Raw genomic sequence first — 27284 nt, forward strand, 5'->3', positions numbered from 1 at the left:
CGGGCTCTAGCCATGGATGCTCTGGTGATTCCTTGGTCGGGCTTGACCCTACCCTTTCAGTTCCTTCCTCTCCTACTCGCCATTCTCGTGCCTCCGGACTGGCCCTGAAGGGCGTGGTACGCCAACGTAATCAGACTTCTGGATGACGTACCGTTCTGCCCCCCCCCCCCCTCCCCCGCTTCGTCCAGACGTTCCCTCTGAGCCCCCTGTGCCACCCCAATTTACCGTTGCTGCATTTGATAGCATGGTGGTTGAGACCACGGCTCTAAGGGCCAGAGGTTTCTCTTCCCAGGTGATTCACACCATGATCAGGGCGCTCCAGCCTTCATCTAAGATTTACCACCGTACCTGGTGGTCTTATTTTCGTTGTGTTCTCCCTCCCCGACTCCTTTCTTTTTTGCAGTCGAGGCTGGAACAAAGGTTAGCGCTCAGCTCAGTTCCCTTTTAAGAGTCAGGTTTCGGCCATTTCCATCCTCTTCCAACGCCCTCTAGCGTCCAATTCTCATGTTTGGCCTTTCCATCAGGGTGTGGCCCACGCAGCCCCTCCTTACAGGTCCCCTACACCCCCTTGGGATCTGAACATGGTTCTTGGTGCCCTGCAGAGCGCTCCCCTTGAACCCCGCAGGGAGGTTTCCCTTAGTCTCCTTTCCTGGAAGGTGGCGTTCCTTAACGCAATTACCTCTATTAGGAGGGTTTCAGAGCTGTCGGCTCTCTCCCGCCACTCTTTTTTTCCTGATCGTCCACCAGGACAAAGTTTTTCGTCCGGTTCAATCTTTTTTTACCAAAGGTGGTTTCTGCTTTCCACCTCAAGGAGTACATCGTCCTGCCGTCCTTTTGCCACGCTCCATCTCATCCCAATGAGCGTTTGCTCTATAAGCTGGATGTGGTGCGGGCTGTACTAACCTACCTCTATCACTTCTTCCTTTCGTCAGTGTGACTCCTTTTTTTTGTTCTTACGGATGGTCGCCGTAAAGGTCAATCTGCTTCATAGGACACCATTTCGCGGTGGATCAGGTCTGCCATTTCGGAAGCTTACCGTTGCAAAGGGAAGACCCCCTCCTTTCAAGGTTTCAGCTCATTCCACGCATTCTATCGGAGCTTCCTAGGTTCTCCGTAACAGGGCTTCTGCCTCACAAGTCTGGTCTGATCATCTGGTCCCCTTATCTCCGTTCCTACTGACCATCATGATGGACAATCTTGGTCCTAACCTCATCTAATGCCCTTTATTGTCCCCTGATGACTAGGGCAAGAAACGCGTTGGGACACGGCTGGGATACAGCAATTGGATATTGGTATCATAACCAGTGGTTCCTGGTATGCCTAGATTTTCAAGCACCAGGACCACATATTTTATACAATTTTTGTTGGTCTGAGTGTACCCTTTTTTTTTTTGCTTTAGATTCTAAGATTGAATAAAGTTTAATTTTTAGTGTTTGAATTTGGATTATAATTTTCGGCCTTGACACTAACTGTATCCAAGACTCAGTGATATCACTCCTTTTCTCCTGTTACATTCTCTCTCCCTCAACTTCTTTCCTTTTTGCAGTCGGGGCTAGAACAACAGTTAGCTCTCAGTTCGCTTAAGGGTCTGGTTTCGACTTTCCATTCTTTTTCAACATCCTCTAGCGTCCGATCCCCATATCCGGACCTTTCTTCAGGGAGTGGCCCACACGGCCCCTCCTTACAGGTACCCTACACCTCCTTGGAACTTGAAGTTAGTTCTTGGTGCCCTGCAGGGTACTCCCTTCGAACCCCTCAGGGACATTCCTCTTCGCCTCCTTTCTTGGAAGGTGGCGTTCCTTACTGCTTTTACCTCTATTAGGAGAGTTTCAGCTTGCAGCTCTCTCCTGCCGTTCCCCTTTCCTGATTGTACACCAGGACAAAGTTGTTTTCCGTCCGGTTCCGTCCTTTTTACCAAAGGTTTTCTGTTTTTCATCTCAATGAGGACATAATCCTTCCGTCCTTTTGTCCGGCTCCCTCTAATCCCAAGGATCGTTTGCTTCACAAACTTTATGTGAGGGCTGTTCGGCCCTATCTCTGTCACTTCTTCTTTTCGACAGTGTGACTTCCTTTTTTGTTCTTACGGAAGGTCATCTTAAAGGACAACCTGCTTCAAAGGCCACCATTTTTCAGTGGATCCGATCTGCTATTTCGGAAGCTTACCGCTGCAAGGGGAAGACCCCACCCTTCAGGGTTTCTGCTCATTCCACTTGTTCTGTCGGGGCATGCTGGGCTCTCCGCAACAAGGCTTCGGCCTCACAGATCTGTAGTGCGGCCACATGGTCGTCTGTAAACACTTTCACGAGGTTCTACCAGGTTCATACCCTGGCATCCGCTGATGCTAGTCTGGGCCGTAAGGTGTTGCAGGCGGCAGTGGTCCAGCCGTCCACCTGACAGATTTTCCTTTGCCCGTCCTAGGGACTGCTTTGGTAAGTCCCATGGTCTATGTCCCCCAATGGAGCTGATAGAGAAAAGGAGATTTTATGTTTACCATAAAATCTTTCTTGGAGGATCCATTGGGGGACACAGCACCCACCCTTTTCTCTGGTGTTCCTGGTTCAGTTACCGGTCCAAGGGTGTGTTCAGTTAACTTTCATTCTGGTTTCTCGGACAGTTCATGTTTTTTTTTCTTGGCCTGTCTGTTCTCTCCTACTGCTCTGGGACTAAAACTGATTAGCTCAGGTGCCTGTAGGCGGGTATACCCTGCTGGGAGGAGCCAACTTTTCTTGTTGCCATAGTGTCAAGCCTCCTAGTGATAGCAGCATATACCCATGGTCTGTGTCCCCCAATGGATCCTCCAAGAGAGATTTTACGTTAAGCATAAAAATCTCCTTTTTGCCCCCAGGGAACGTGAAGATTTTAAGTTAATAATAAACTGCCCTGGTGTGATTAAAGGGGTACTCCGCCCCTAGACAGCTTATCCCCTATCCAAAGGATAGGGGATAAGATGTCAGATCGCCGGGGTCCCGCTGCTGGGGACCCCTGGATCTACCATGCAGCACCCACCTGTAGCTGCTTCCAGAATCGCTGGAGGTCCTCAGGCTGAGTCCATCTTGACCACCAGGACGGAAGATCGTGACGTCACGACTCCGCCCCCGTGTGACGTCACACCCCTCCTGAAAATCCAAGTCTATGGGAGGCTGTCACGCCCCCTCCCATAGACTTGCATTGAGGGGCGGGGTGCGACGTCACACGGGGGCGGAGTCATGACGTCACAATCTTCTGTCTTGGTGGTAGAGATGGACTCAGCCTGAGGACCTCCAGCGATTCCGGATGCCGCTACAGGTGGGTGCTGCATGGTAGATCCAGGGGTTCCCCAGCAGCGGGACACTTGCGATCTGACATCTTATCCCCTATCCTTTGGATAGGGGATAAGATGTCTAGGGGCGGAGTACCCCTTTTAAAGGTAAACCTCTCCATTAGAGTTGCATGTGTCAATTGTAGCCTTGACTGTCTGCCTCCCCTCATATGTGGTAATGCAATATAATTTTATTTTCAGTGGGTTACCATTTATTCCATATCTTGATAACTTGCCAAACTTCAACAGATCATATGATGGACCTGTTCGACTTCCGATTGTGGATAAATACAAGGTGACCCTAATATTTACTTTATATTTTCATGAATATTAGAAAATAGTTTTACACAGATAAAAATTGACAAGTTAATTGTTGGTTTAACCCCTTAACGACCACGGACGCAAATGTATGTCCTGGTGCGGAGGTACTTCGCTCACCAGGACGTACATTTACGTCCTGCACATGACCGCGAGCATTGGAGCATCATGCACTGCAGGTCCCGGCTGCTATCAGCAGCTGGGGACCCGCCGGTAATGGCGGACATCAGCGATCGTGCTCATTTCCGCCATTAACCCCTCAGATGCCGTGATCAATGCAGATCATGGCATCTGCGGCAATGGGCATGTTTAAATGGATGATCGGATGCCGGATGGGATCGGATCATCTGAAGTGGCGGCCGGAGGTCCCCTCTCTTGGCTCCAGCTGTCTCGAGGGGTCTCTGCTCTGGTCTGAGATTGAGCAGACCAGAGCAGTAGATAGCCGATAACACGGATCAGTGCTATTCCCTATGCATAATACTGAACAGTATTAGCAATCAAGTCCCCTATGGGGGACATAAAAAAAAAAAATCCTCTCACCCCCAATAAAAATGTAAATTGTCCCTTTTTTCCATTTTACCCTCGAAAAGCTTAATTTGTTAATAAAAAAAATGTATATAAATATTTGGTATCGCCACGTGCGCAAATGTCCGAACTATCAAAATATGTTAATGATCCCGTACGGTGAAGTGTGTAACATAGTCCAAAATAGCAGTTTTTTGTCACATTTAAAAAAAATAAAAATAAATAAATTACGTGATTTTAAAGTTTCATACGCAAATGTGGTATCGGTAAAAAGTACAGATCACGGTACAAAAAGTTTGCCCTCATACTGCCCCGTTTACAGAAAAATGAAGTTATAGGAGGTCATAATAGGGTGATTTTAACCCTTTTAGGACCCTTGATGTACGCGTACGTCAGGACACCCTGGTACTTAAGGACCCATGACGTATTGTATGTCATCAAGAATTCCGGTCCCCGCTGGCCACGGAACGGACCGGGATGCCTGCTGAAATCATAGGACCCAAGAATTCTGATCGTGGTGAATTCACACCTGCGATTTGCGCAATTCCGTGTCATACAGGTCTACGGTGACCCGGAAAATGAGGGTGATTGGGGTTGTCCAAGACACCCCTGGTCCCCCTGAAGGGATAGGAGTCAGGTGCCACCCCTCCTATCCCTGCAATTGGTTGTATAGAAGCGATGACTAATACCAGATCGGGGGGGGGGGGGGGGTTAACTTTCGGTTTCCCTGCTCTGCCCACCAACAGTAGGCGGAGCAGAACGGCGAAACCAAAGTCCACTTACCCATCCGTGGCAGCTGAGCGACGGCAGAAGAGGACGGCGATGCAGTTCCCTGGATTCTACGGAAGCCGGTTAGTTGCCTAGCAACATCTGGAGGGCTACAGTCTGAGACCACTATACAGTGGTCTCTAAACTGTAGCCCTCCAGATCTTACAAAACTACAACTCCTAGCATGCCCACACAGCTGTTTGCTGTCTGGGCATGCTGGGATTTGTAGTTTTGCAACATCTGGAGGGCCACAGTTTGGAGATCACTGTGCAGTGGTCTCTAAAATGTAGCTCTCCAGATGTTGCAAAACTGCAAATCCCAGCATGCTGACAGCAAACAGCTCGGCATGCTGGGAGTTGTAGTTGCGTACCTGCAGCTGTTGCATAACTAAATCTCCCAGCATGCCCTTCGGGGATCAGTACACGCTGGGAGTTGTAGTTTTGTAACAGCTCGAGGCACACTGGTTGGAAAATACTGAGTTAGGTAACAGAACCTAACTGAAGGTTTTCCAACCAGTGTGCCTCCAGCTGTTGCAAAAGTACAACTCCCAGCATGTATGGTCTTTCAGTACATGCTGGGAGTTGTAGTTTTGAAAAAGCTGGAGGTTTGCCCCCTCCCCCCCCCCCCCTTGTGAATGTACAGCTGTTGCAAAACAACTCCCAGAATTTCTGGTCAGCCACCGACTGTCCAGGCATGCTTGGAGTGTAGCAACAGCTGGAGGCACCCTGTTTGGGAATCACTGGAGTAGAATACCCCTATGCAATCCCTAATGTGGTCCTCAAATGTGCATGGCGCTCTCACTTCGGAGCACTGTCATATTTCAAGGAAACAGTTTAGGGTCACATATGGGGTATTTCCGTACTCTGGAGAAATTGAACTACAAATTTAGGGGGGCTTCTTCTCCTTTTACCCCTTATGAAAAGTTGTGAAAGTAAAAGTTGGGGGCTACACCAGCCTGTTACTGTAAAAATGTTTTACACTAACGTGCTGGTGTTGCCCCATACTACTTATTTTCACAAGTTGTAAAAGGAAAAAAGACCCCCAAAATTTGTAACGCAATTTCTTCTAAGTACGGAAATACCCCATATGTGGGCGTAAAATGCTCTGTAGAACGTAACAAGGGGTATAGTGAGCCTTAACACCCCACAGGTGTTTGACGAATTTTCATTAAAGTTGGATGGGAAAATGAAGGAAAAAAAGTTTCACTATAATGCTGGTGTTACCCTAAATTTTTAATTTTCACAAGGGAAAATTTGTAACCCCTTTTCTTCTGAGTAAGAACATACCCCATATGTGGGGTGGTCCGGTCCGGGCTGTCCTTCTCCCACGGTCTTCTTCTCCACTCCGGGCAGGCTCCGGCCTAGTACGCTGCATAGACTCCGCGACGTCAGGTGCGTCGCTGCGCACGGGCGTCACGGCGTAGCGGCGTCTATGCAGCGTACTAGGCCAGAGCCTGCCCGGAGTGGAGAAGATGACCGCCGGAGGACAGCCCGGACCGGACCACCCTCCACCCGGAACGCCCCCGGACACTACATGAACGATTGATGGCCCGGAGCACCCTGGCAGGTAGGGGAGAGAAGCGGGTGGCGGCGGCGGTCTATGGCACCGCAAAAGCCACTGCAGATCATTGATTTAAAGCGCCCGCTTTAAATCAATGATCTGCAGCGGTGTCGCAGGGGATTAAATAGCCGATAACTTATACCGGAATATCGGTATAAGTTATCGGCTATCTGCCCTAACCTGCACCGATTATCGGTATCTGCCCTTAAACTATATCGGTCGATCCCTAGTTTACAAAGCCCCCATAGTTCCAGAACAATGGGATAAATTCACAGTTTTTGGATTACATTATCGTGGTGTGCTGCCTTTATCCATTACATATCCAGTAAGAACCGGAGCACCGAGGTTCAATAGGCTTGCACCCATATATATATTTATCGCCTGACGCCCAGGACTAGCAGTTTTCAGCGCCGGGCAGGTGAATTTGTCCGGCCCTTAGCCCGGCTTCGGGCAAGCAGGGCCGGACATGACAAGTGCGGTGTCGATCTGCAGTCTGTATGGAGCGGGCTGCCGACTCCTGCCCGCTCCATACTCTGCCGCCTCCGACAATAAAAAAACTGTATCCTCGGAAGCAGAACAGGGGAGATGAGAAGCTGTGTATGTCTTATCTCCCCTGCTCTGCAGACATGTGGGGGGAGATGAGGGGGCGTGGCTTCTTGCTCCCCGTGCAGACCTGCGTCCTCTGCCTTCACTCCCCCAGCTGTAGCTTCGGAGAGCTGAGTGGAGGAGGCACGTCTGCACGGGGAGATGCATGCAGCACTCTGCAGTATGTATGGAGCGGGCTCGGGATTCCTGCCCGCTCCATACTCTGCAGCCCCCGGCTGTTCACAGTAGCCGGGGGCCGCCGCTAATAGCCAGCATGCGGCGATCGCCGCGGCTGGCTATTAACCCTTTAGATCGCCGCTGTCAAAGCTGACAGCGGCGTCTAAAGGGACAGTTGAATGCTCCCTGGTGGGCTAGTGGGGTGGATCCCCCCCCCCCCCCCCCCCCCCCGCAGCGCGATCCTAGGGGGGCGATCCACTAAAGAGGTAGCCGGAGGACTTACCTCTGCTTCCTGCTGTCCCGCTCTGTCATTGATAGATCCTGGCTGGACCAGGCTCTATCAATGGATCACAGAGCACACAGATTAATAGAGTTCAATAGAACTCTATTCATCTGTCTGAGGAATCTAATGATTCCTCCTAAAAGTCTAATAAAGTGTAAAAAAATAAATAAAAAAGTTTGAATAAAAGTTTGAAGACACATTAACCCAGTGGTCTTCAAACTGTGCCCCTCCAGATGTTACAAAACTACAATTTCCAGCATGCCAGGACAGCCGTTGGCTGTCAGGGCATGCTGGGAGTTGCAGTTTTGCAACATCTGGAGGGCCACAGTTTGAAGACCGCTGCATTAACCCCTTCCATGTTAAAAGTTCAAATTACCCCCTTTTCCTATATCGCTTTTCCTATATCGCTTTGTGCGTAATTGTACAACCTATTAAAATATAACATTATGTATCCCGTACGGTAAATGTAAAAAAAACCAAACCACAGATTTGCAATTTTTATAATATCCCATAAAAAAAGTTAAAAAGCGATTAAAAAGTCAGATCAATGCCAAAATGGTACCGATACAAAAACAGATTATGGTGCAAAAAATGAGCCCTCATACAGCCTGTTATGCGGAAAAAAATAAAAGCTGCAGGGGTTAAAAAATGGCAATTAAAAAAATTAGAAAACGTTCAGAATTAGTAAAACATGACGTAAACGATAAAATCTGGTATTGCTGTAACCAGGCGCCTAAAGTATAAAACTAACATGTTACCTCAACCACAAGGGAAATGGCGCAGAAAAGAAAACCACCAAATCTGCTAAATTATCCTAAATTATCCCCAAATATATATATATATATATATATATATATATATATATATATATATATATATATATATATATATATATATATATATATATATATATATATATATATATATATATATATATATATATATATAATATATAATTTTTTTTTTTGGTTCGGAGAATGTTATTGAAAAATTAAAAGGTATCATTATAGTAGGTAGTTATGGCTATTGTATGGCGAGGAGGAAAAAATCGGAGCGTAAAAGCGAAAATTGGCCCGGACAAGTGGATCGTCATGAGGGACAAGTAGATTTTACTCCATTTTAGTCCCGTGGACAAGTAGTTTTTTATAAAATTTCCACACCCGTGTGTGTGTGTGTGTGTGTATATGTATATATGTATGTATGTGTGTGTGTATATATATATATATATATATATATATATATATATATATATATATATATATATATATATATATATATATATATATATATATATATATATATCTATCCATCCAATTATAACAAGTCGTGAAACACCTGTGAGGTGTTAAGGCGCACTATACCCATTGTTACGTTCCTTGAGGGGTGTAGTTTCCAAAATAGTATGCCATGTGTTTTTTTTATTTATTTTTTTTTTTTTTGCTGTGCTGGCACCATAGGGGCTTCCTAAATGCGACTTGCTCACCAAAAACCATTTCAGCAAAATTTGATTTCCAAAAGCCAAATGTGACTCCTGCTCTTCTGAGCATTGTAGTTTGCCCGCAGAGCATTTTACATCCCAACATGGGTTATTTCCAGACTCAGAAGAGATGGGGTTACAAATTTTGGGGAGCATTTTCTCCCATTACCTTTTGTAAAAAAAAAATGGTAAATTTGGGGAAAAAACTGCACTTTAGTGAAACTTTTTTTTCCATTTACCCATCCGACTTTAACCCCTTAAGGACTTAGCCCTTTTTCACCTTAAGGACTCGGCCGTTTTTTGCACATCTGACCACTGTCACTTTAAACATTAATAACTCTGGAACGCTTTTACTTATCATTCTGATTCAGAGATTGTTTTTTCGTGACATATTCTACTTTAACATAGTGATAAAATTTTATGGCAACTTGCATCCTTTCTTTGTGAAAAATCCCCAAATTTGATGAAAAAAATGAAAATTTTGCTTTTTTTCTAACTTTGAAGCTATCTGCTTGTAAGGAAAATGGATATTCCCCCCCAAAAAAAATTTTTGTTCACATATACAATATGTCTACTTTCTGTTTGCATCATGAAATTTGAGTTTTTACTTTTGGAAGACCCCAGAGGGCTTCAAAGTTCAGCAGCAATTTTCCACGAAATTTTCAAACTCGATATTTTTCAGGGACCAGTTCAGTTTTGAAGTGGATTTGAAGGGTCTTCATAGTAGAAATACCCCATAAATTACCCCATTATAAAAACTACACCCCCCAAAGTATTCAAAATGACATTCAGTCAGTGTTTTAACCCTTTAGGTGTTTCACAGGAATAGCAGCAAACTGAAGGAGAAAATTCAAAATCTTCATTTTTTTACACTCGCATGTTCTTGTAGACCCAATTTTTGAATTTTTGCAAGTGGTAAAAGGAGAAAATTTTTACTTTTATTTGTAGCCCAATTTCTCTCGAGTAAGCACATATCTCATATGTCTATGTAAAGTGTTCGGCGGGCGCAGTAGAGGGCTCAGAAGGGAAGGAGCGACAAGGGGATTTTGGAGAGTACGTTTTTCTGAAATGGTTTTGGGGGGGCATGTCACCTAGGGTGTCAAAACAGCAAAAAAAAATAAAAAAAATTAAATGGCATACCATTTTGGAAACTAGACCCCTCGGGGAATGTAACATGGGATAAAGTGAACCTTAATGCCCCACAGGTGTTTAATGACTTTTGCAAATGTTAAAAAAATAAAATAAAAAAAAAAATAATAATTTTTTACCTTAAATGCTTTTTCCCCAAAATTTTACATTTTAAAAAAGGGTAATAGCAGAAAATACCCCCCAAAATTTGAAGCCCAATTTCTCCAGATTCAGAAAACAACCCATATGGGGGTGAAAAGTGCTATGCTGGCGCACTACAGGTCTCAGAAGAGGAGTAGTCACATTTGGCTTTATGGAAGCAAATTTTGCCCTGGGGGCATGCCGCATTTAGGAAGCCCCTATGGTGCCAGGACAGCAAAAAAAAAACCACATGGCCTATTTTGGAAACTAGACCCCTCAGAACGTAACAAGGGGTTAAGTGAACCTTTATACCCCACAGGTGTTTCTCGACTTTTGCATATGTAAAATAAAAAAAAAGTATTTTACCTAAAATGCTTGTTTTCCCAAAAATTTTACATTTTTTTAAAAGGGTAAAAGCAGAAAATACCCCCCAAAATTTGTAACACAATTTTTCCCGAGTACGGCGATACCCCATATGTGACCCTAAACTGTTGCCTTGAAATACGACACGGCTCCAAAGTGAGAGCGCCATGCGCATTTGAGGCCTAAATTAGGGACTTGCATAGGGGGGGACATAAGGGTATTCTACGCCAGTGATTCCAAAACAGGGTGCCTCCAGCTGTTGTAAAACTCCCAGCATGCCTAGACAGTCAGTGGCTATCTGGCAATACTGGGAGTAGTTTTGCAACAGCTGGAGGCTCCATTTTGGAAACAGTGGCGTACCAGACGTTTTTCATTTTTATTGGGGAGGGGGGCTGTGTTGGGGTATGTGTATATGTAGTGTTTTTTACTTTTTATTTTATTTTGTGTTAGTGTAGTGGTGTTTTTTAGGGTACAGTCACATGGGCGGGGGTTCACAGTAGTTTCTCGCTGGCAGTTTGAGCTGCAGCAGAAAATTTGCCGCAGCTCAAACTTGCAGCCGGATACTTACTGTAAACCTCCGCCCATGTGAGTTTACCCTGTACATTCACATTGGGGGGGGGGGGGGAGGAGGGGAGAGAAACATCCAGCTGTTGCAAAACTACAACTCCCAGCATGTACGGTCTATCAGTGCATGCTGGGAGTTGTAGTTTTGGAACAGCTGGAGGCACACTGGTTGTGAAACAGAGTTTGGTAACAAACTCAGTGTTTTGCAACCAGTGTGCCTTCAGCTGTTGCAAAAGCTACAACCCCCAGCATGTACGGACAGCGGAAGGGCATGCTGGGACTTGTAGTTATGCAACAGCTGGAGGCATACTGCTTTGGCTGGGGATGCTGGGGATTGTAGTTATGCAACAGCTGGAGACACACTGGTTTGCTACTTAACTCAGTGTGCCTTCAGCTGTTGCAAAACTACAACTCTCAGCAGTCACCGACAGCCAACGGGCATGCTGGAAGTTGTAGTTATGCTACCAGCAGATGCACCACTACAACTCCCAGCATGCACTTTAGGTGATTGTGCAAGCTGGTAGTTGTAGTTATACAACAGCTGAAGGTACACTTTTCCATAGAAAAAATGTGCCTCCAGCTGTTGCTAAACTATAAGTCCCAGCATGCCCATAAGGGAATGCTGGGAGTTGTTGTCTGCCTCTTGCTTTTGCATAACTACAGATCCCAGCATGCCCTTTTTGCATGCTGGGAGCTGTTGCTAAGCAACAGCAGGAGGCTGTCCAATCACCTCCTACTGCTGCTGCTCCACGCCGCCGCGCAGGTCAGTCCCTCGCCGTCGCTCCTGGGGCCCCGATCCCAACAGGGACGCCAGGGATCGGGGTCCCCAGCACCCGGGGTCGTCTTCCCGCTCTCGCTTACGTCCTCCGGAAGAGGGGCGGAGCGGGTTGCGGGAGTGACACCCGCAGCAGGCGCCCTGATTGGTCGGCCGGGAAACCGGCCGACTAATCCGGGCAATCGTGAGGTGGCACCAGTGCCACCTCACCCCTGCTGGCTATGGCTGTTCTCAGCCAGTAATTCCGGGTCACTGGAGACCCGATTGACCCGGAATCCGCCACAGATCGCTGGACTGAATTGCCCAGCGATCTGCGGCCATCGCTAACATGGGGCGTCATCATGACCCCCCTGGGCGATATGCCCCGATTCCAGCTGAACAATTTCAGCAGTCATCGGGCACCGGCTCCGCTCCAGATGGCTGTGGGGGGGGGGGTTAGCGGTAAAGCACATGACGATCTCATACGTCATGTGTCCTTAAGGACTCGGAAATGGAGACGTATGAGAACATCATGTGTCCTTAAGGGGTTAAACTACATGTTCTGACCTTCATGATGACCTGGTCCCCATCCAAATTGCCCGTTCCGTTCGCCCGCAATCGCTGCTGAAATCCCGTAACTTCCGGGTTCATGTATCTCCCTTATTTCCGGTCTGCACTTCAGGTCCCACAGTGCCTTGCGTGTCTAGCACGGCACCAGCCCAGCCTCCACTGCCTTACTTCTCCACCCCCATTACGCCCACACATTCCTCTCCTTCCCCACCCTCCCCCGTTCTGCTACGCCCCCAGCTTCCCCTGGCAGCCTGTCTCATCCAATCCCTGCTAACCAGGATGCCCCCAGCAGTTGCAAAACTACAACTCCCAGCATGCCCGGACAGCTGAAGGCACCCTGGTTTGCAAAAACTGGTTCATGGAGCAGGGGGTAGTGCCTGCCTCTGCACACACGATTTATTTTCACTTCTATAAGTGCTGCTGGGAGGACACAGAGATAAACTGGACAGATGTAGGGGAGAGTGCAGGGGGACAAATACAGGGGACAAATTAGGGAGATTAGTTTTTTTGACTGAGGCAGGGGAGAACACTGCCAGGTCACGCTCTCCCCTGCCATGGGAGAAGAATGAATGTGAGAGTGCACGCAGGGGCTGCTCTAATTGGCTGAAGCAGCTATTGCATATTCAAAGCTGCTCAGCCAACCACGTAAAAGGGGAGGGGGGTAAATGAATATTTATCAGATGGGGCGGGCAGAGGGCTGTGCACGGGGCAGGCAGCTGAACTGAAGGCTGCTTGGAGTATTGTGGGAATGTGTTAAGTCACGGCCCCCAGTATAACGGAGGTGAATGGGGGGTCGCAAGTCACCAGAAACCTGAACTGCTGAGCTTCCTGTCTGACAAAAGAATCAGTGAAAACATACTTTCCATGCAGGATGGGTGATGTAAGTGATTTACAAAGTTATATAACTTTAAATTTATGCACCTAAAACCTGTCGATTTTTTTCTCCACGAGACATATCCTTTAAACATACTGATTTTGTACAAAATAATTTTTTTTAAAAGCAGTACAATAATAAAGTGTGTAAAGATGGGTGTCATTTTAATCGTATTGACCCACAGTAATAAAGAAAAACATGTTTTTTTTTTTTTATCGTAACGTACAGTGTGAAAATGGAACCCTCAAAAATGTTCAAAATTGTGATTTCTCTATCGGCTCCATTGGGGGACACAGACCGTGGGTGTATGCTGCTGTCTCTAGGAGGTGTGACACTATGGTAATAAAAAAAAGTCTGCTCCTCCCAGCAGGATATACCCGCCTTCAGGCCCTGAGCTAACCAGTTTAAGCTTAGTGTCTGATGGAGGTGGACATGGTCTGGAATTCTCCAGACCAGGTCTTCTGATTTTTTTGTTTTCCCTAGCATAGGGACGTGTTAGTTTTTTTATTCCTTTTTCCTTCCTGTTTTCAGGTGGGGACTTCGGTTCCCTGTTTCCCCATTGTGAGTAAAGGGGCACAGACAATTCGTATATGCGCTCTTCAGCCCCCCCCCCCCCCCCCCCCCCCTTGCCAACGGTCAGCGCCTGGGTTGGTACCTCATGGGTCCGGTTCCCCCTATTTCCCCCTATTGCTCGCCTCGCTCGCACATAGCAGCCAGGTTTGATGCAGGTGATAAAATCTGACTGAAGGCTTCACTGAATACTCTATTAGGTAAGTTCTTCTGACTGAGGTGAGTACTTTCCCCTTTTCTCCTTAGGTCCTTAGGCAGCCTCTGGAGACCCCCCTCTTTTTGGCCCACCTTTCAGGTTATGGGGCTGGCTTATACAGGGGCTGGACTTCTATTCTGGGGGAGCAGTGGCATCTTAGGGGGCATGTAATCTAACACTGTGGGTGTGTGTGGTTAATTGCGACTATGACCGCAGCGCCTTATATGCGGCTGACAGCCGCAGCGCTTGTACGGGCCGGGCGCTCTGAGCGCCGGCTTACTTTCACTTCACTTTCTCCGGCAGTCTCTGCTGCGTATAGGCCGCCCGCTCTATTCCCCGGAGCGCATATGCGGCTGACATGTGCGCTCGGGACAAGGAGCGGGGCGCCATTACAGCTTCTTCTCGGCCAGTCTATAACTCCGCCCACAGGGCTGTCAGAGCTCTTCAGGGGGCGCGAAGTAGCCTCCAATCAGCGCCGTGGGGCGCGATTTTCAGTTAGAAGGGGCCAATTAGTTAGTGCCTCTGCTTCAGGCACGCCCCTCTACTATTGGCTGGCCTGTTTCTTACACTCTAACTGCACGGAGCAGAGTTCTCCTCACTGCAGCTGCCAGGGGACACAGACTAGGGTGAGAAAGTTCCTGTCTCTTTTCTCATTATGTCCGTACCCAGAGCTGTTCCTCCCTCTAAACAGAAACCTGGAACGTCAGTGACTTATTTTGTCTGCAAGCACTGTAATACCAAGATGCCTGGCTCTACTGAGCGCTCTTGCCCTGCCTGCTCCCCCAGACCCCCTGGTACCCACTAATGCCCTTTCAGTTCTGGTGGATTCAGCCGCTCCACCAGCCTGGGTTTCTTCCCTGACCCAGTGTCTCAGACTGTAACCCTCCAAATGTTGCTAGGCAACTCACCGGCTTTCATAGGATCCAATGAACCAGCCGCTCGACATCGCCGCCCGCCCATCAGTTGCCCGCAGCCTCCGGATGGTAAGTGGATCTTCTGCCGTCTGTTTCCCTGTGCTGCCCCGCCTATTGTGGGTGGGCAGAAGGGGGAAACCGAAAGTAAATTCTGCCCCTAAACTGGCTAATAGATGAGCAAAGTAAAACTCGCCCATCATAACATTACAGAATAAATAGTGTCTATATGAATATGCCATAAGTGTCTAAAGTATGATTTTATTTAAAGCCTTTGAGATAGGATGTGAAATAAACCTACATAGGGGTGGGGATAGGGATAACTGTTGGTTAACTTCTATCATCATCCTGTTTCCATGTCAGGAACTGTCCAGTGTAGAAGAAAATCCCCATAGCAAACCTCTCCTGCTCTGGACAGTTCCTGACATGGACAAAGGTGTCAGCAGAGAGCACTGTGGTCACAGAAAGAAAAACTCCACTTCCTCTGTATTATACATCAGCTGGAGCCAGTTGATAGGAAAACTTTTTTTTTTTTCCACCGGAGTACCCCTTTAATTGTCACAAGTGTATAGGGGAATCTTGTTGTGATACCATTAATACTTTTTGCTGTGATACCACTAACATTTTTTTTTATTTTTAGGACATGGGAACAGTGGTTCTTGGAAAACTAGAATCTGGCTCAATATGCAAAGGACAGCAGCTTGTCATGATGCCTAACAAGGTGAATAATCTAGTTATATATTTTCAATACTGGTCAAAAAACTATTTAGACATTAACATTAAGGGTATGTTGACACTGCGAATTCCCGCGGAATTCTGTGAGCGGAATTATGCGCTGTGAACATTAACATCAGTGTGAATGGGTCTTCCGCGAGACCCGTTCACACTGAGCAGTTTCAGCGGCAGACATTTCCGCCGCTGAAATTGTTCCACGCAAAGAACATGTTCATTCTTTGCGTGGAAGTCCGCAAGCACTGCATAGCAGTCAGTGGTGACGGCGCAGTGCCACACTGTCCTACCGCCTAAGTATTTCGGCGGCGGAATTCTGCAAGCGGAGAGTCCGTGCACAATCTGTAGTGTGAACATACTCTAATACTTCATTTAAAGGAGTTTTCTTGATATATATTTACTTTATGTAGCATTTTAATTCTTGTTTATTCAATAGAGCTCAGAGGGAGGGCAATTACAACAGAAAACTGCACACATGCAGTCTTTTTCTTTTTCCATGTGGAAGTGTTATCTGGTGCTGCCAGCATCTACCAGACATTTAAAGTGGGTCTGTGGCGAAGGCCAGAGTGTCTGTCACGATTAAATTGCCTAGGGTGCTCTGATCATCCATCTCTTTAAAGTTTCTTTATATGCCCTTCTGTTCCTGAGATATGTGGGTATTAAGTTTCTGACATTCAGGGAATATCAGATGAGCGTGAACTTGATTTTAATGATAGAAGGGAATATCAGGTGATGGGCGGGGTTATACAGTCACGCCCATGTTAATGATTCCCTGAATTGTCAAATCATAAAGCTTAATACCTAGGAAACAGAATCTTGTTTCAAGAACCTGTAAAAAGGTGTGTAAACAGGACGCAAGATATTTAACCCCTTAAGGACCCTTGATGTACGCGTACGTCATGACACCCTGGTACTTAAGGACCCATGACGTACGCGTACGTCATGGAGAATTCCGGTCCCTGGGGGATCGGACTGGGATGCCTGCTGACATCATTCAGCAGGCATCCCGTGCAAACGCCCAGGGGGGGGGGGGGGGGTCATTAGACCCCCCCCCCCCCCCCCCCCATGTCGGCGATCGCAGCAAATTGCAAGTGAATTCACACTTGCGATTTGCGCGATTACGGGGCTATGGTGACCCGGAATATAAGGGGGATCGCGGTTGTCTAAGACACCTACGATCCACCTGAAGGGATAGGAGTGAGGTGGCAGGGGTGCCACCCCTCCTATTCCTGCTATTGGTGGTCTAGGCGCGACCACCAATAGCAGATCGGGGGGGGGGGGGGGGGGGGTAACTTTCGTTTTCCCCGTCCTGCCCACCCACAATAGGCGGGGCAGAACGGGTAACCGAAGGGGACCGGCGGCGAAGATTCACTTACCAATCCGGGCGGGCGTCGGAGGCAGCGGGCAACTGAGATCGGCGGGCAGCGATGTCGTGCTGCTGGATCCGACGGAAGCTGGTGAGTTGCCTAGCAACATCTGGAGGGTACAATTTGAGACCATTATACAGTGGTCTCTAACTGTAGCCCTCCAGATGTTGCAAAACTACAACTCCCAGCATGTCCAGACAGCTGTTTGGGCATGCTGGAATATGTAATTTTGCCACAGCTGGAGGGCTACAGTTAGAGACCACTATACAGTGATCTCTAAACTGTATTCCACCAGATCTTGCAAAAACTACAACTCCTAGCATGCCCAAACAGCGGTTTGCTGTCTGGGCATGCTGGGATTTGTAGTTTTGCAAGAGCTGGAGGACCACAGTTTGGAGATCACTTTGCAGTGTTCTCTAAAACTGTAGCCCTCCAGATGTTGCAAGACTGCAAATCCCAGCATGCCCAAACGGCTGTCTCGGCATGCTGGGAGTTGTAGTTGTGTACCTCCAGCTATTGCATAACTACATTTCCCAGCATGCCCTTCGGCAATCAGTACATGCTGGGAGTTGTAGTTTTGCAACAGCTGGAGGCACACTGGTTGGAAAATACTGAGTTAGGTAACAGAACCTAACTGAAGGTTTTCCAACCAGTGTGCCTCCAGCTGTTGCAAAAGTATAACTCCCACCATGCACGGTCTGTCAGTACATGCTGGGAGTTGTAGTTTTGAAACAGCTGGAGGTTCCCCTCCCCAGTTGAACGTACAGGGTACATTCACACGGGCAGGTTTACTGTAAGTTTCCTGCTTCAAGTTTGGGCTGCGGCCAATTTTTCACCGCAGTGCAAACTCCTAGCGGGAAACTCGCCGTAACACGCCAGTGCGAATGTACCCTAAAAACACTACACCACACTAACACTTAATAAATGGTAAAACACAACCTATACACCCCCTGTACATTGTCTTTCCACCCCCCCCCCCCCCCCCCCCAATAAAAATGAAAAACGTATTGTATGGCAGTGTTTCCAAAACGGAGCCTCCAGCTGTTGCAAAACAACAACTCCCAGCATTTCCCGGACAGCCACTGAGTATCCAGGCATGCTGGGAATTTAGCAACAGCTGGAGGCACTCTGTTTGTGAATCATTGGCGTACAATACCCCTATGCAATCCCTAATTTAGTCTTCAAATGCGCATGGCGCTCTCTCACTTTGGAGCCCTGTCGTATTTCAAGGAAACAGTTTAGGGCCACATATGGGGTATTTCCGTACTCGGGAGAAATTGCACTACAAATTTTGGGGGGCTTTTTCTTCTTTTACCCCTTATGAAAAGGAAAAGTTGGGGGGCTACACCAGCTTGTTAGTGTAAATTTTTTTTATATTTTTTACACGAACATGCTGGTGTTGCCCTATACTTTTTATGTGGGCGTAAAATGCTCTGCGTGCGCACAACAGGGCTCAGGAGTGAGAGCGCACTATGTACATTTGAGGCCTAAGTTGATTTGCACAGGGGTGGCTGATTTTTACAGCGGTTCTGACATAAACGCAAAAAAAGAAATACCCACATGTGACCCCATTTTGGAAACTACACCCCTCATGTAATGTAATAAGGGGTACAGTGAGCATTTACACCCCACAGGTGTCTGACAGATTTTTGGAACAGTGGTCCGTAAAAATGAAAAATTTTATTTTTCATTTGCACAGCCCACTGTTCCAAAGATCTTTCAAACGCCAGTGGGGTGTAAATACTCACTGCACCCCTTCTACATTCTGTGAGGGGTGTAGTTTCCAAAATGAGGTCACATGTGGGGGGGGGTCTACTGTTCTGGCACCAAGGGGGGCTTTGTAAACGCACATGGCCCCTGACTTCCATTCCAAAAATTTTTTTTTTACCAAAAGCTCAATGGCGCTCCTTCTTCTCTTCTGAGCAGTGTAGTGCGCCAGCAGAGCACTTGACGTCCACACATGGGGTATTTCCACACTCAGAAGAAATGGAACTACAAATTTGGGGGGACATTTTGTCTATTACCCCTTGTAAAAATTTTAAATTTGAGGGAAAACTAGCATTTTAGTGCAAAAAAAAATAAAACCATTTACACATCCAATTTTAACAAAAAGTTGTCAAACACCTGTGGGGTGTTAAGGCTCACTGAACCCCTTGTTACGTGCCTTGAGGGGTGTAGTTTCCAAAATAGTATGCCATGTGAGTTGTTTTTTGCTGTCCTGGCACCATAGTGGCTTCCTAAATGCTACATGCCCCTAAAAAACCATTTCAGCAAAATTTGCTTTTCAAAAGCCAAATGTGACTCCTTCTTTTCTGAGCATTGTAGTTCGTCTGCAAAGCATTCTACATCCTAACATGGAGTATTTCCATACTCAGAAGAGATGGGGTTACAAATTTTCGGGGGCATTTTGTCCTATTATCCCTTGCAAAAAAAATGTATTTGAGGGAAAACTAGCATTTTAATGAAAAATAAAATCATTTACACATCCAACTTTAACGAAAAGTCGTCAAACACCTGTGGGGTGTTAAGGCTCACTGGACCCCTTGTTACGTGCCTTGAGGGGTGTAGTTTCCAAAATAGTATGCCATGTGTTTTTTTTTGTTTTTTTTCTTTGCTGTTCTGGCACCATAGGGGCTTCCTACATGTGACATGCCCCCCAAAAACCATTTCAGAAAAACTCACTCTCCAAAATCCCACTGTCGCTCCTTCCCTTCTGAGTCCTCTACTGCACCCGCCGAACACTTGACTTACACATATGAGGTATTTTCTTACGCGAGAGAAGTTGGGTTACACATTTTAGGAAGATTTCTCTCCTTTTACCCCTTGTAAAAATTCAATACCTGGGTCTACAAGAACATGCGAGTGTAAAAAATGAAGATTTTGAATTTTCTCCTTCAATTTGGTGCTATTCCTGTGAAACACCTAAAGGGTTAACAAACCTTTTGAATGTCATTTTGAATACTTTGAGGGGTGCAGTTTTTATAATGGGGTAATTTGTGGGTATTTCTAATATGAAGGCCCTTCAAATCCACTTCAAAACAGAACTGGTCCCTGAAAAATTTCGATTTTGAAAATGTTGTGAAAAATTGGAAAATTGCTGCTATAGTTTGAAGCCCTCTGATATTACTTTTGGAAGACATGTCAACTTTATGATGCAAACATAAAGTAGACATATTGTGTATGTGAATCAATATATAATTTATTTGGAATAGCCATTTTCCTTATAAGCAGAGAGCTTCAAAGTTAAAAAAATGCTAAATTTTAAATTTTTTCATCAAATTTTGGAATTTTTCACCTTGAAACGATGCAAGTATCGACAAAATTTTACCACTAACATAAAGTAGAATATGTCACGAAAAAAAACGGTCCCGGAATCAGAATGAAAGGTAAAAGCATCCCAGAATTATTAAAGTGACAGTGGTCAGATGTGCAAAAAATGTCTGGGTCCTTAAGGGGTTAAAGGGAAACTAACAGCCTGTTCACCCACAGGGTTATAGTGTGGGTGAACAACATTAAAGAGTGTTCACTTACATAAATGAGTCCTGCCTCCCGGTAGCTGCATTGCAACAGCGCTTCTGTGCATAATGGAGGCAATGAGTCAACTTGCCGGGCTCCCCTGCCTCCTCTATATGCAGCACTATCCTTACCCCTGAAATGAATTTTCTGATTTCTTCACTCTCACTTCCTAGTGACGTGAGAGTCTGCGGGCAGAGCTCAGGCACCACTCCCTTCACTGGACTGATTTATGTAAGTGAACCCTCATTTTAATGGTCTTCATTGAGTAGAACATTAATTCTAAATCTGATATGCAGTTGATGGTAGGATGTGTTTAAATCTATTGGCCTTGTTTTTTTATTACAGCACACCGTTGAAGTTCTTAGCTTGCTCTCCGATGAAGTAGAGACTGAGCTTGTAGCACCTGGTGAAAATCTGAAGCTTAGACTTAAAGGAATAGAAGAGGAGGAAATTCTTCCAGGATTTATTCTCTGTGACCCAAACAACCTTTGTCATTCTGGACGCACGTTTGATGCCCAGGTACAGCTGACAGGTTTTAAGTCAAACCCCTAGAGGGAACAATACATGTACTCTCTGCACCCGCTATGGGACTTTAAAGTGAACTCAGGAGCTGAGCTCGCCCCAAAGCTGGTGAGTAGAGATGAGTGAACTTACAGTAAATTCGATTCGTCACGAACTTCTCAGCTCGGCGGTTGCTGACTTTTCCTGCATAAATTAGTTCAGCTTTCCGGTGCTCCGGTGGGCTGGAAAAGGTGGATACAGTCCTAGGAAAGAGTCTCCTAGGACTGTATCCACTTTTTCCAGCCCACGGGAGCACCGGAAAGCTGAACTAATTTATGCAGGAAAAGTCATCAACTGCCGAGCTGAGAAGTTCGTGACGAATCGAATTTACTGTAAGTTCGCTCATCTCTACTGGTGAGTAATGGCTGCTAGTAGCGATCATCCCAGTGTCTGACATATTAACCATTTTGGATGCCACAGTCTACTTATATTGTGGGATCTAAAGTGTAAAATACATCTGCAAGTTAGCTCAGGACCTCTGCTGTGCAATCACAAGGTCTCGATCAGCTAAGATGGCAGCCAGAGGTCTAAAGTTTATCTCCAAGCTGCTCTGCAATCCCCTTTGTACAGGCTGCCTCAGAAAGTCCTCTGATAACACTGATCAATGCAATGCTTTGGCATATGTTTGCAATTAATAATTGTATGTAATAATATGAGAACTAAAAAATAGTTAACAAAATCATTTAAAAAAAGAATTATAATGTAAATAAGCACCTCCTCTAAAAAAAAAAATTAAAATCACCCTCATCCCATTTTTCATACAACAGTGTAAACAAAATAATGAAACATAACTTTATGAAACCCTAGAGTGAATGGCGTAAATCAGAAAGAAATTCATAAAAAGTAGAGTCCCATCTAAACAAAAATGGTATCTATAAAAACAGATCAGAGCTCAAAAATAACCCGAGTGATGTGTATAAATAGTACAACTGGCCCTGCATAAAACTAACCCTCATTTGGCCCTGTTGTTGGAAAATTTAAAGAACAAAAAATGAAAACTAGCTGCATGCTTAAGTGGTTGTAATCTTATAGAAAGTGTGCATTCACTCTTCAGCATGTAACTGTAGAATTGACCATTTGTTAAAGCACTTTGTTCTTTCTACTAGTCCCTAAATTAATTAAATTTTTTTTCTCTTTTAGATTGTGATAATTGAGCACAAATCAATCATCTGTCCTGGTTACAATGCAGTATTGCATATTCATACATGTATTGAAGAAGTCGAAATTACAGTAAGTGACTATTCGGTCCTTTGCATCCAAAAACTGTATCCCTAGACAGGCATGCTTAAATTACTAATGGTGGATTTTCTTTTCCCCCTTAAGGCCTTAATTTGCTTGGTAGACAAAAAATCAGGGGAAAAAAGTAAGACAAGACCCCGCTTTGTCAAACAAGATCAAGTATGCATTGCCCGCTTAAGGACAGCGGGAACTATCTGCCTTGAAACATTCAAAGATTTCCCTCAGATGGGCCGATTTACCTTGCGAGACGAAGGTGAGAACTTTTGTATATGCCCATACTGACAGACAGAATTTGTGAGTTGTATATGAGTAATTTCTGTTTTCTGGATGTAGATTTGTGCGTCGCACTCGCTTGCAAGCAGCTGCAAAATACTCTGAAAGCTGTTTTCAGTGGATGTGATGAGCACACCACCCATCATGACTGGGTACAGGCTAACTAGGGCCTACTAAGCAATTCTTTCTGTATAAAAAGGCAAGGGTAAACCTGTTTGTACCATGGCAGTCTTAGACCTTAGGGCTGGAAATGAAAGGGGAACTCGGGTGATAAGGTGTGTTCTTCAAAAATATGCTCATTCTGTCTGCTATAAAAACAAAACAAAAAAAACCTTTACCTCCAGTTCTCCTTTGGTATCAGGATATCTAAAGCTTTGGGAAAGCATAAAGGCTTTTTATTTTTTTATGTTTTTATGTAAGGAAACGATTTAAGACAAACTGGAAATTGGTCACATCCATGTGCACTGAAGGTTAATGTGATTGTTTGAGATATTATTGAAAAAATTAGAAACTGAAACAGTAGATTAATATAAAACAGCGCTGTATGAGACTTTAATAAGTGAGATGTTCTGCAGAAGAGTTTCTATAATCTGAAGGTAAATGACTGCTTGCTTAATTTTATCTCAAGAAGTATGTTTATGTATTCCTATGGTTTTTTTTTTTTAAGTGTTCGTTGGACATCTTTCACTTTCATTTATGGGGAGGGAGTTAGTCCGCAGGGATTAACACTATCCTATGCAACAATCTTAGTATCAGAAGTCCATTCCTGCTGCGCCCACTTGTTCCTCCGGTTAGATGCCTTATAATTGTTTTTGCAAGTTATAGGTAGCAGAATAGATGGTTAGGACTGCGGGGTGACTGCCCCGGCCAGCGGAGTCTCAACTGAGCTGATGTTCCCCCAAAATTTGCTGATGTGTTAGATCTCTGTATGTGACATCATTACAGTCGACCAAAATAACTCCAGTGCGTTTTAAAACGGTTACTGCTTCTTTCATCAGGGATAGTATTGCGTTGGTCCTGTGTCTATGCGTTGGGGGTATTTTGATCCATCCTGAGCACTTTAATGACGTCACATACGGATCTAACACATCAGCAAATATTGGAGGAACATGAGCGGAGTCTCCTGCAGTCCTAACCATCCATTCTGCTACCTATAACTTGCAAAAATCACACTTGGAAGGAATCTAACTGGAGGAACAAGTGATCGTAGCAGGAATGGACTTTAGGTTAACACACAGGAATACATAAAGAAGACAGGGGGTGCTCGCTTCATATGGTATATCTACTTGGTGTAACCCTCCTCCACACCTAGGTGATATACTCACTAGGTGACGAGACTGGATCCCAAGGTTGGGGTCGTGGCTCAAAATAGGCTGATGTGAGTGTGATAAGGGTAATTCAGATGGAGGCTGCCGCACTCAGACCGGACTGGACTCCCGGTGTAAGAGCTAGTGGAGGTACACAAATAGAACAAAAAGGAAAAAACCCAGTCAAGGAGACTCTTCGCAAAGAAGGTCACAAATGGAAAGACTCAGGCCAGCACAGGACAATAATTTATTAACAAAAGAAGACAACTCATTTTGGCACATAAAGAGTGCCTTCCTCAGGTTAAAATGTACAATGCCATATGGACGCACATATATAAATGGGAAGTTAATGTTTAATTTAGCGTATCATGTTGCACGATAATGTTTTTGCGATGGATATATTACCAGAATATTAATCTAACAGATATTGGTAAAAGAAGCTTGATAGAGATGTGAAACTCTCCACAGACCGATTAACTTGTGTGTATTTCTTGTATTTATTTAAATGCGGGCACACAAACTATCAGTTTGCCCCTAGACATCAGCATTTTAATTTCATTTTGGTTTTGTTTGTATTTCATTTTTCAAGTACAGAATTTTAACCCCTGGTTCTTCATTCTTTGTTATATTTTTTACCAGCATATATGTATCATATTTTATATCATTCAACACTTACCTTTTAACATATATTTTTTATTTTAATATATATACATATATGCATATATATCATGTATAACATACAATGCACCATCACCTATTGGTGTAATGTCCCACATTCGCCATACCTATTTCTATTATTTGTTCAAAGTTTGCTATACAGCAACACATATCATCCAATGTATACACAACCAACTCTCTATATACACCCACAATAGTCTTTCATTTAGGTTCATCAATATCTGACATCCTGTTATCAGTTTCTTAATATTACTGTCTTTTAGCATTGTACGTTTGGACCTGTGGAAGGCACTCCTTGTGCCAAAACGCGTTGTCCGTTTTGTCAATAAATTGTCCTGTGCTGGCCTGATTCTCTCCATTTGTGACCTCCTTTGAGCAGTGCCTCCTAGACCGGGTTTTTTCCTTTTTGTTCTATTTGGGAATACTTAAAGTAACATTTTTTTTTTTTTTTTTCATTCTTAAGCTGTCATTTACCCTCAGATTATACTAATACTTTAATATTAGTCTACTGGATACTTACTAGAGTGGTGAACAGGGTCCACTTCTTTAGCATATAGCTGCAGTATGGAACAGTATCAAATAGCCATTATATTCAATTTACTGCATATACCATATAATACTTTAATATGGTATATAATTTGAGAACCTAAAACACACAACTTCAGACTTAAGTCCTAATTAAAGGAGTAGTGTACTGAAAAGAATTTACACTCCAATGTGCTCAGGCTGCAAAATAAAGAGACCTTTAACTCCCCTTCCTGAGTTCCCGCGTAGCGCAGCTACAGCTGTTCGGTCCTCCGGTCCAGTCATCTTCCGTGTGCTCCTTTTTATATTTATGTCCTGCGCTGGCTTCCACAATAGAACGCTGGGTCACGCAGTCATTATAGGTCGGTCCTGGTGGCTAATGATTGCTGGTAACTGCAGCTAATACCGGACATCACCGATTGCGGTGATGCACGGTATTAACCCTTCAGACGCGGCGATCAAAGTTAAACGCCACGTCTAAAGTTAGAAAAATAGCATTCCCGACCGCTCAGTTGGGCTGATCGGGGCCACCGCGGTGTCCCGATCAGCTGTTAAGACACGAGGAGGGTCCCTACCTGCCTCCTCGTTGTCCGATCGTCGATTCACTGCTCCGTGCCTAAGAGCCAGGCAGGAGCAGTGGAGTGCCGATAACACTGATCAATAATATGCCCTTTTCCCATAAAAAAAAAAAAAAAACTATGTAAATAAATATAAACATATGTGGTATCGCCGCGTGCATAAATATCTGAACTATAAAAATGTTGTTAATTAATAAACTGCATGGTCAATGGCGTACACGTATAAAAAAAAATTACAAATCCAAGATAGTGTATTTTTGTTCACTTCTTATACCATAAAAAAATTAATAAAAAGTGATCAAAACAAAAATGGTACTGATAAAAACTTAAGATCATCTCGCAAAAAATGCACCATCATACATCCCCATTTGTGGAAAAATAAGTTGTAGGGGTCTGAAGAGGATTTTTAACCCCTTAAGGACCCAGTGTTTTTTCAGTTTTTGTTTTTTCCTCCTTACCTTTAAAAATCATAACTTTAAATTTTGCACCTAAAAATCCACTGCTGAGGTAGCGGGAGGGCTTACCTCTCTTCCTGTTCCTGTGTGTCCTGTGAAAAAAAATTAAAAAGTAAAGGAAAAAGGTCAAAAACACACATTAACCCCTATCCTTATTAAAAGTTTAAATCGCCCCCCTTTTCCCAAATTCCACATAAAAAATATGTAACCATAATTAAAATAAACATGTGGTATCGCCGCATGCGTAAATGTCCAAACTATAAAAATATATCGTTAATTAAACTGCACAGTCAATGGCGTACACGTAAAAAAATTCCAAATGGCGTATTTTTGGTCACTTTTTATATCCTGAAAAAATTTAAAGAAAGCAATCAAAAAGTACAGTCAATACAAAAATGATACCAATGGTACACGTAAAAATAAGTTGTAGGGGTCAGAAGATGACAATTTTAAACGGATTAATTTTCGTGCATGTAGTTATGATTTTTCCCAGAAGTAAGACCAAATCAAACCTAGATTAGTAGAATATGATTTTAATCATATGGACCTACAGAATAAAGATAAGGTGTCATTTTTACCGAAAAATTTACTGCGTAGAATCGCAAGCACATCAAACTTACAAAATTGTGTTTTCTTCAATTTTGTCGCACAATTTTTTGTTTTTTTTGTTTTGCTGTTGATTTTTGGGTAAAATGACTGATTACAAAGTAGAATTGGTGGCGCAAAAATAAATAAGCCATCATATGGATTTTTAGGTGCAAAATTTTAAGGGTTTAGTTTTTTTCTCCTTTTAAAAATCATAAGTGCAAAAACGGAAAAACTCTGCATCCTTAAGGGGTTAAAGGGCTTTTCCAAGTTCGCAAGTAAATGTAGCCATTACACACCTACTAAATCTGCCACAGCGCCACTGCCACCATTCTATTGATTGTTGCTAGCATTTTTGTGCTGTGGTGATGTATAACTACTTTAACGGGAGGTGTGCAAATGGCATAGC

The 27284-nt window shown here is 44.5% G+C and overlaps 1 protein-coding gene and 1 long non-coding RNA gene across 3 annotated transcripts in view; one reads left to right on the plus strand and one right to left on the minus strand.

Annotated features, from left to right (window-relative positions):
* GSPT1 (G1 to S phase transition 1) overlaps nt 1-27284 on the plus strand; it is a 76202-nt gene that overhangs the window by 46878 nt on the left and 2040 nt on the right. For both annotated transcript variants that reach the window (XM_056534832.1, XM_056534831.1), the window contains exons 10-14: nt 3500-3593; nt 15703-15783; nt 21020-21193; nt 22376-22465; nt 22559-22727. In XM_056534832.1, the coding sequence (XP_056390807.1) occupies nt 3500-3593; nt 15703-15783; nt 21020-21193; nt 22376-22465; nt 22559-22727 (608 nt within the window). The remainder of the gene's footprint in view (nt 1-3499; nt 3594-15702; nt 15784-21019; nt 21194-22375; nt 22466-22558; nt 22728-27284) is intronic.
* Nucleotides 14735-27284, minus strand: part of LOC130284466 (uncharacterized) — a 118110-nt gene continuing 105560 nt past the window's right edge. The window contains exons 2-3 of the long non-coding RNA XR_008847047.1: nt 26294-26382; nt 14735-15176 (exon numbers count right to left, since the gene is read on the minus strand). This is a non-coding gene — a long non-coding RNA (uncharacterized LOC130284466). The remainder of the gene's footprint in view (nt 15177-26293; nt 26383-27284) is intronic.

This window comes from Hyla sarda, chromosome 8 (assembly GCF_029499605.1).
Source record: "Hyla sarda isolate aHylSar1 chromosome 8, aHylSar1.hap1, whole genome shotgun sequence".
Classification (NCBI taxonomy): Eukaryota; Metazoa; Chordata; class Amphibia; order Anura; family Hylidae; genus Hyla; species Hyla sarda.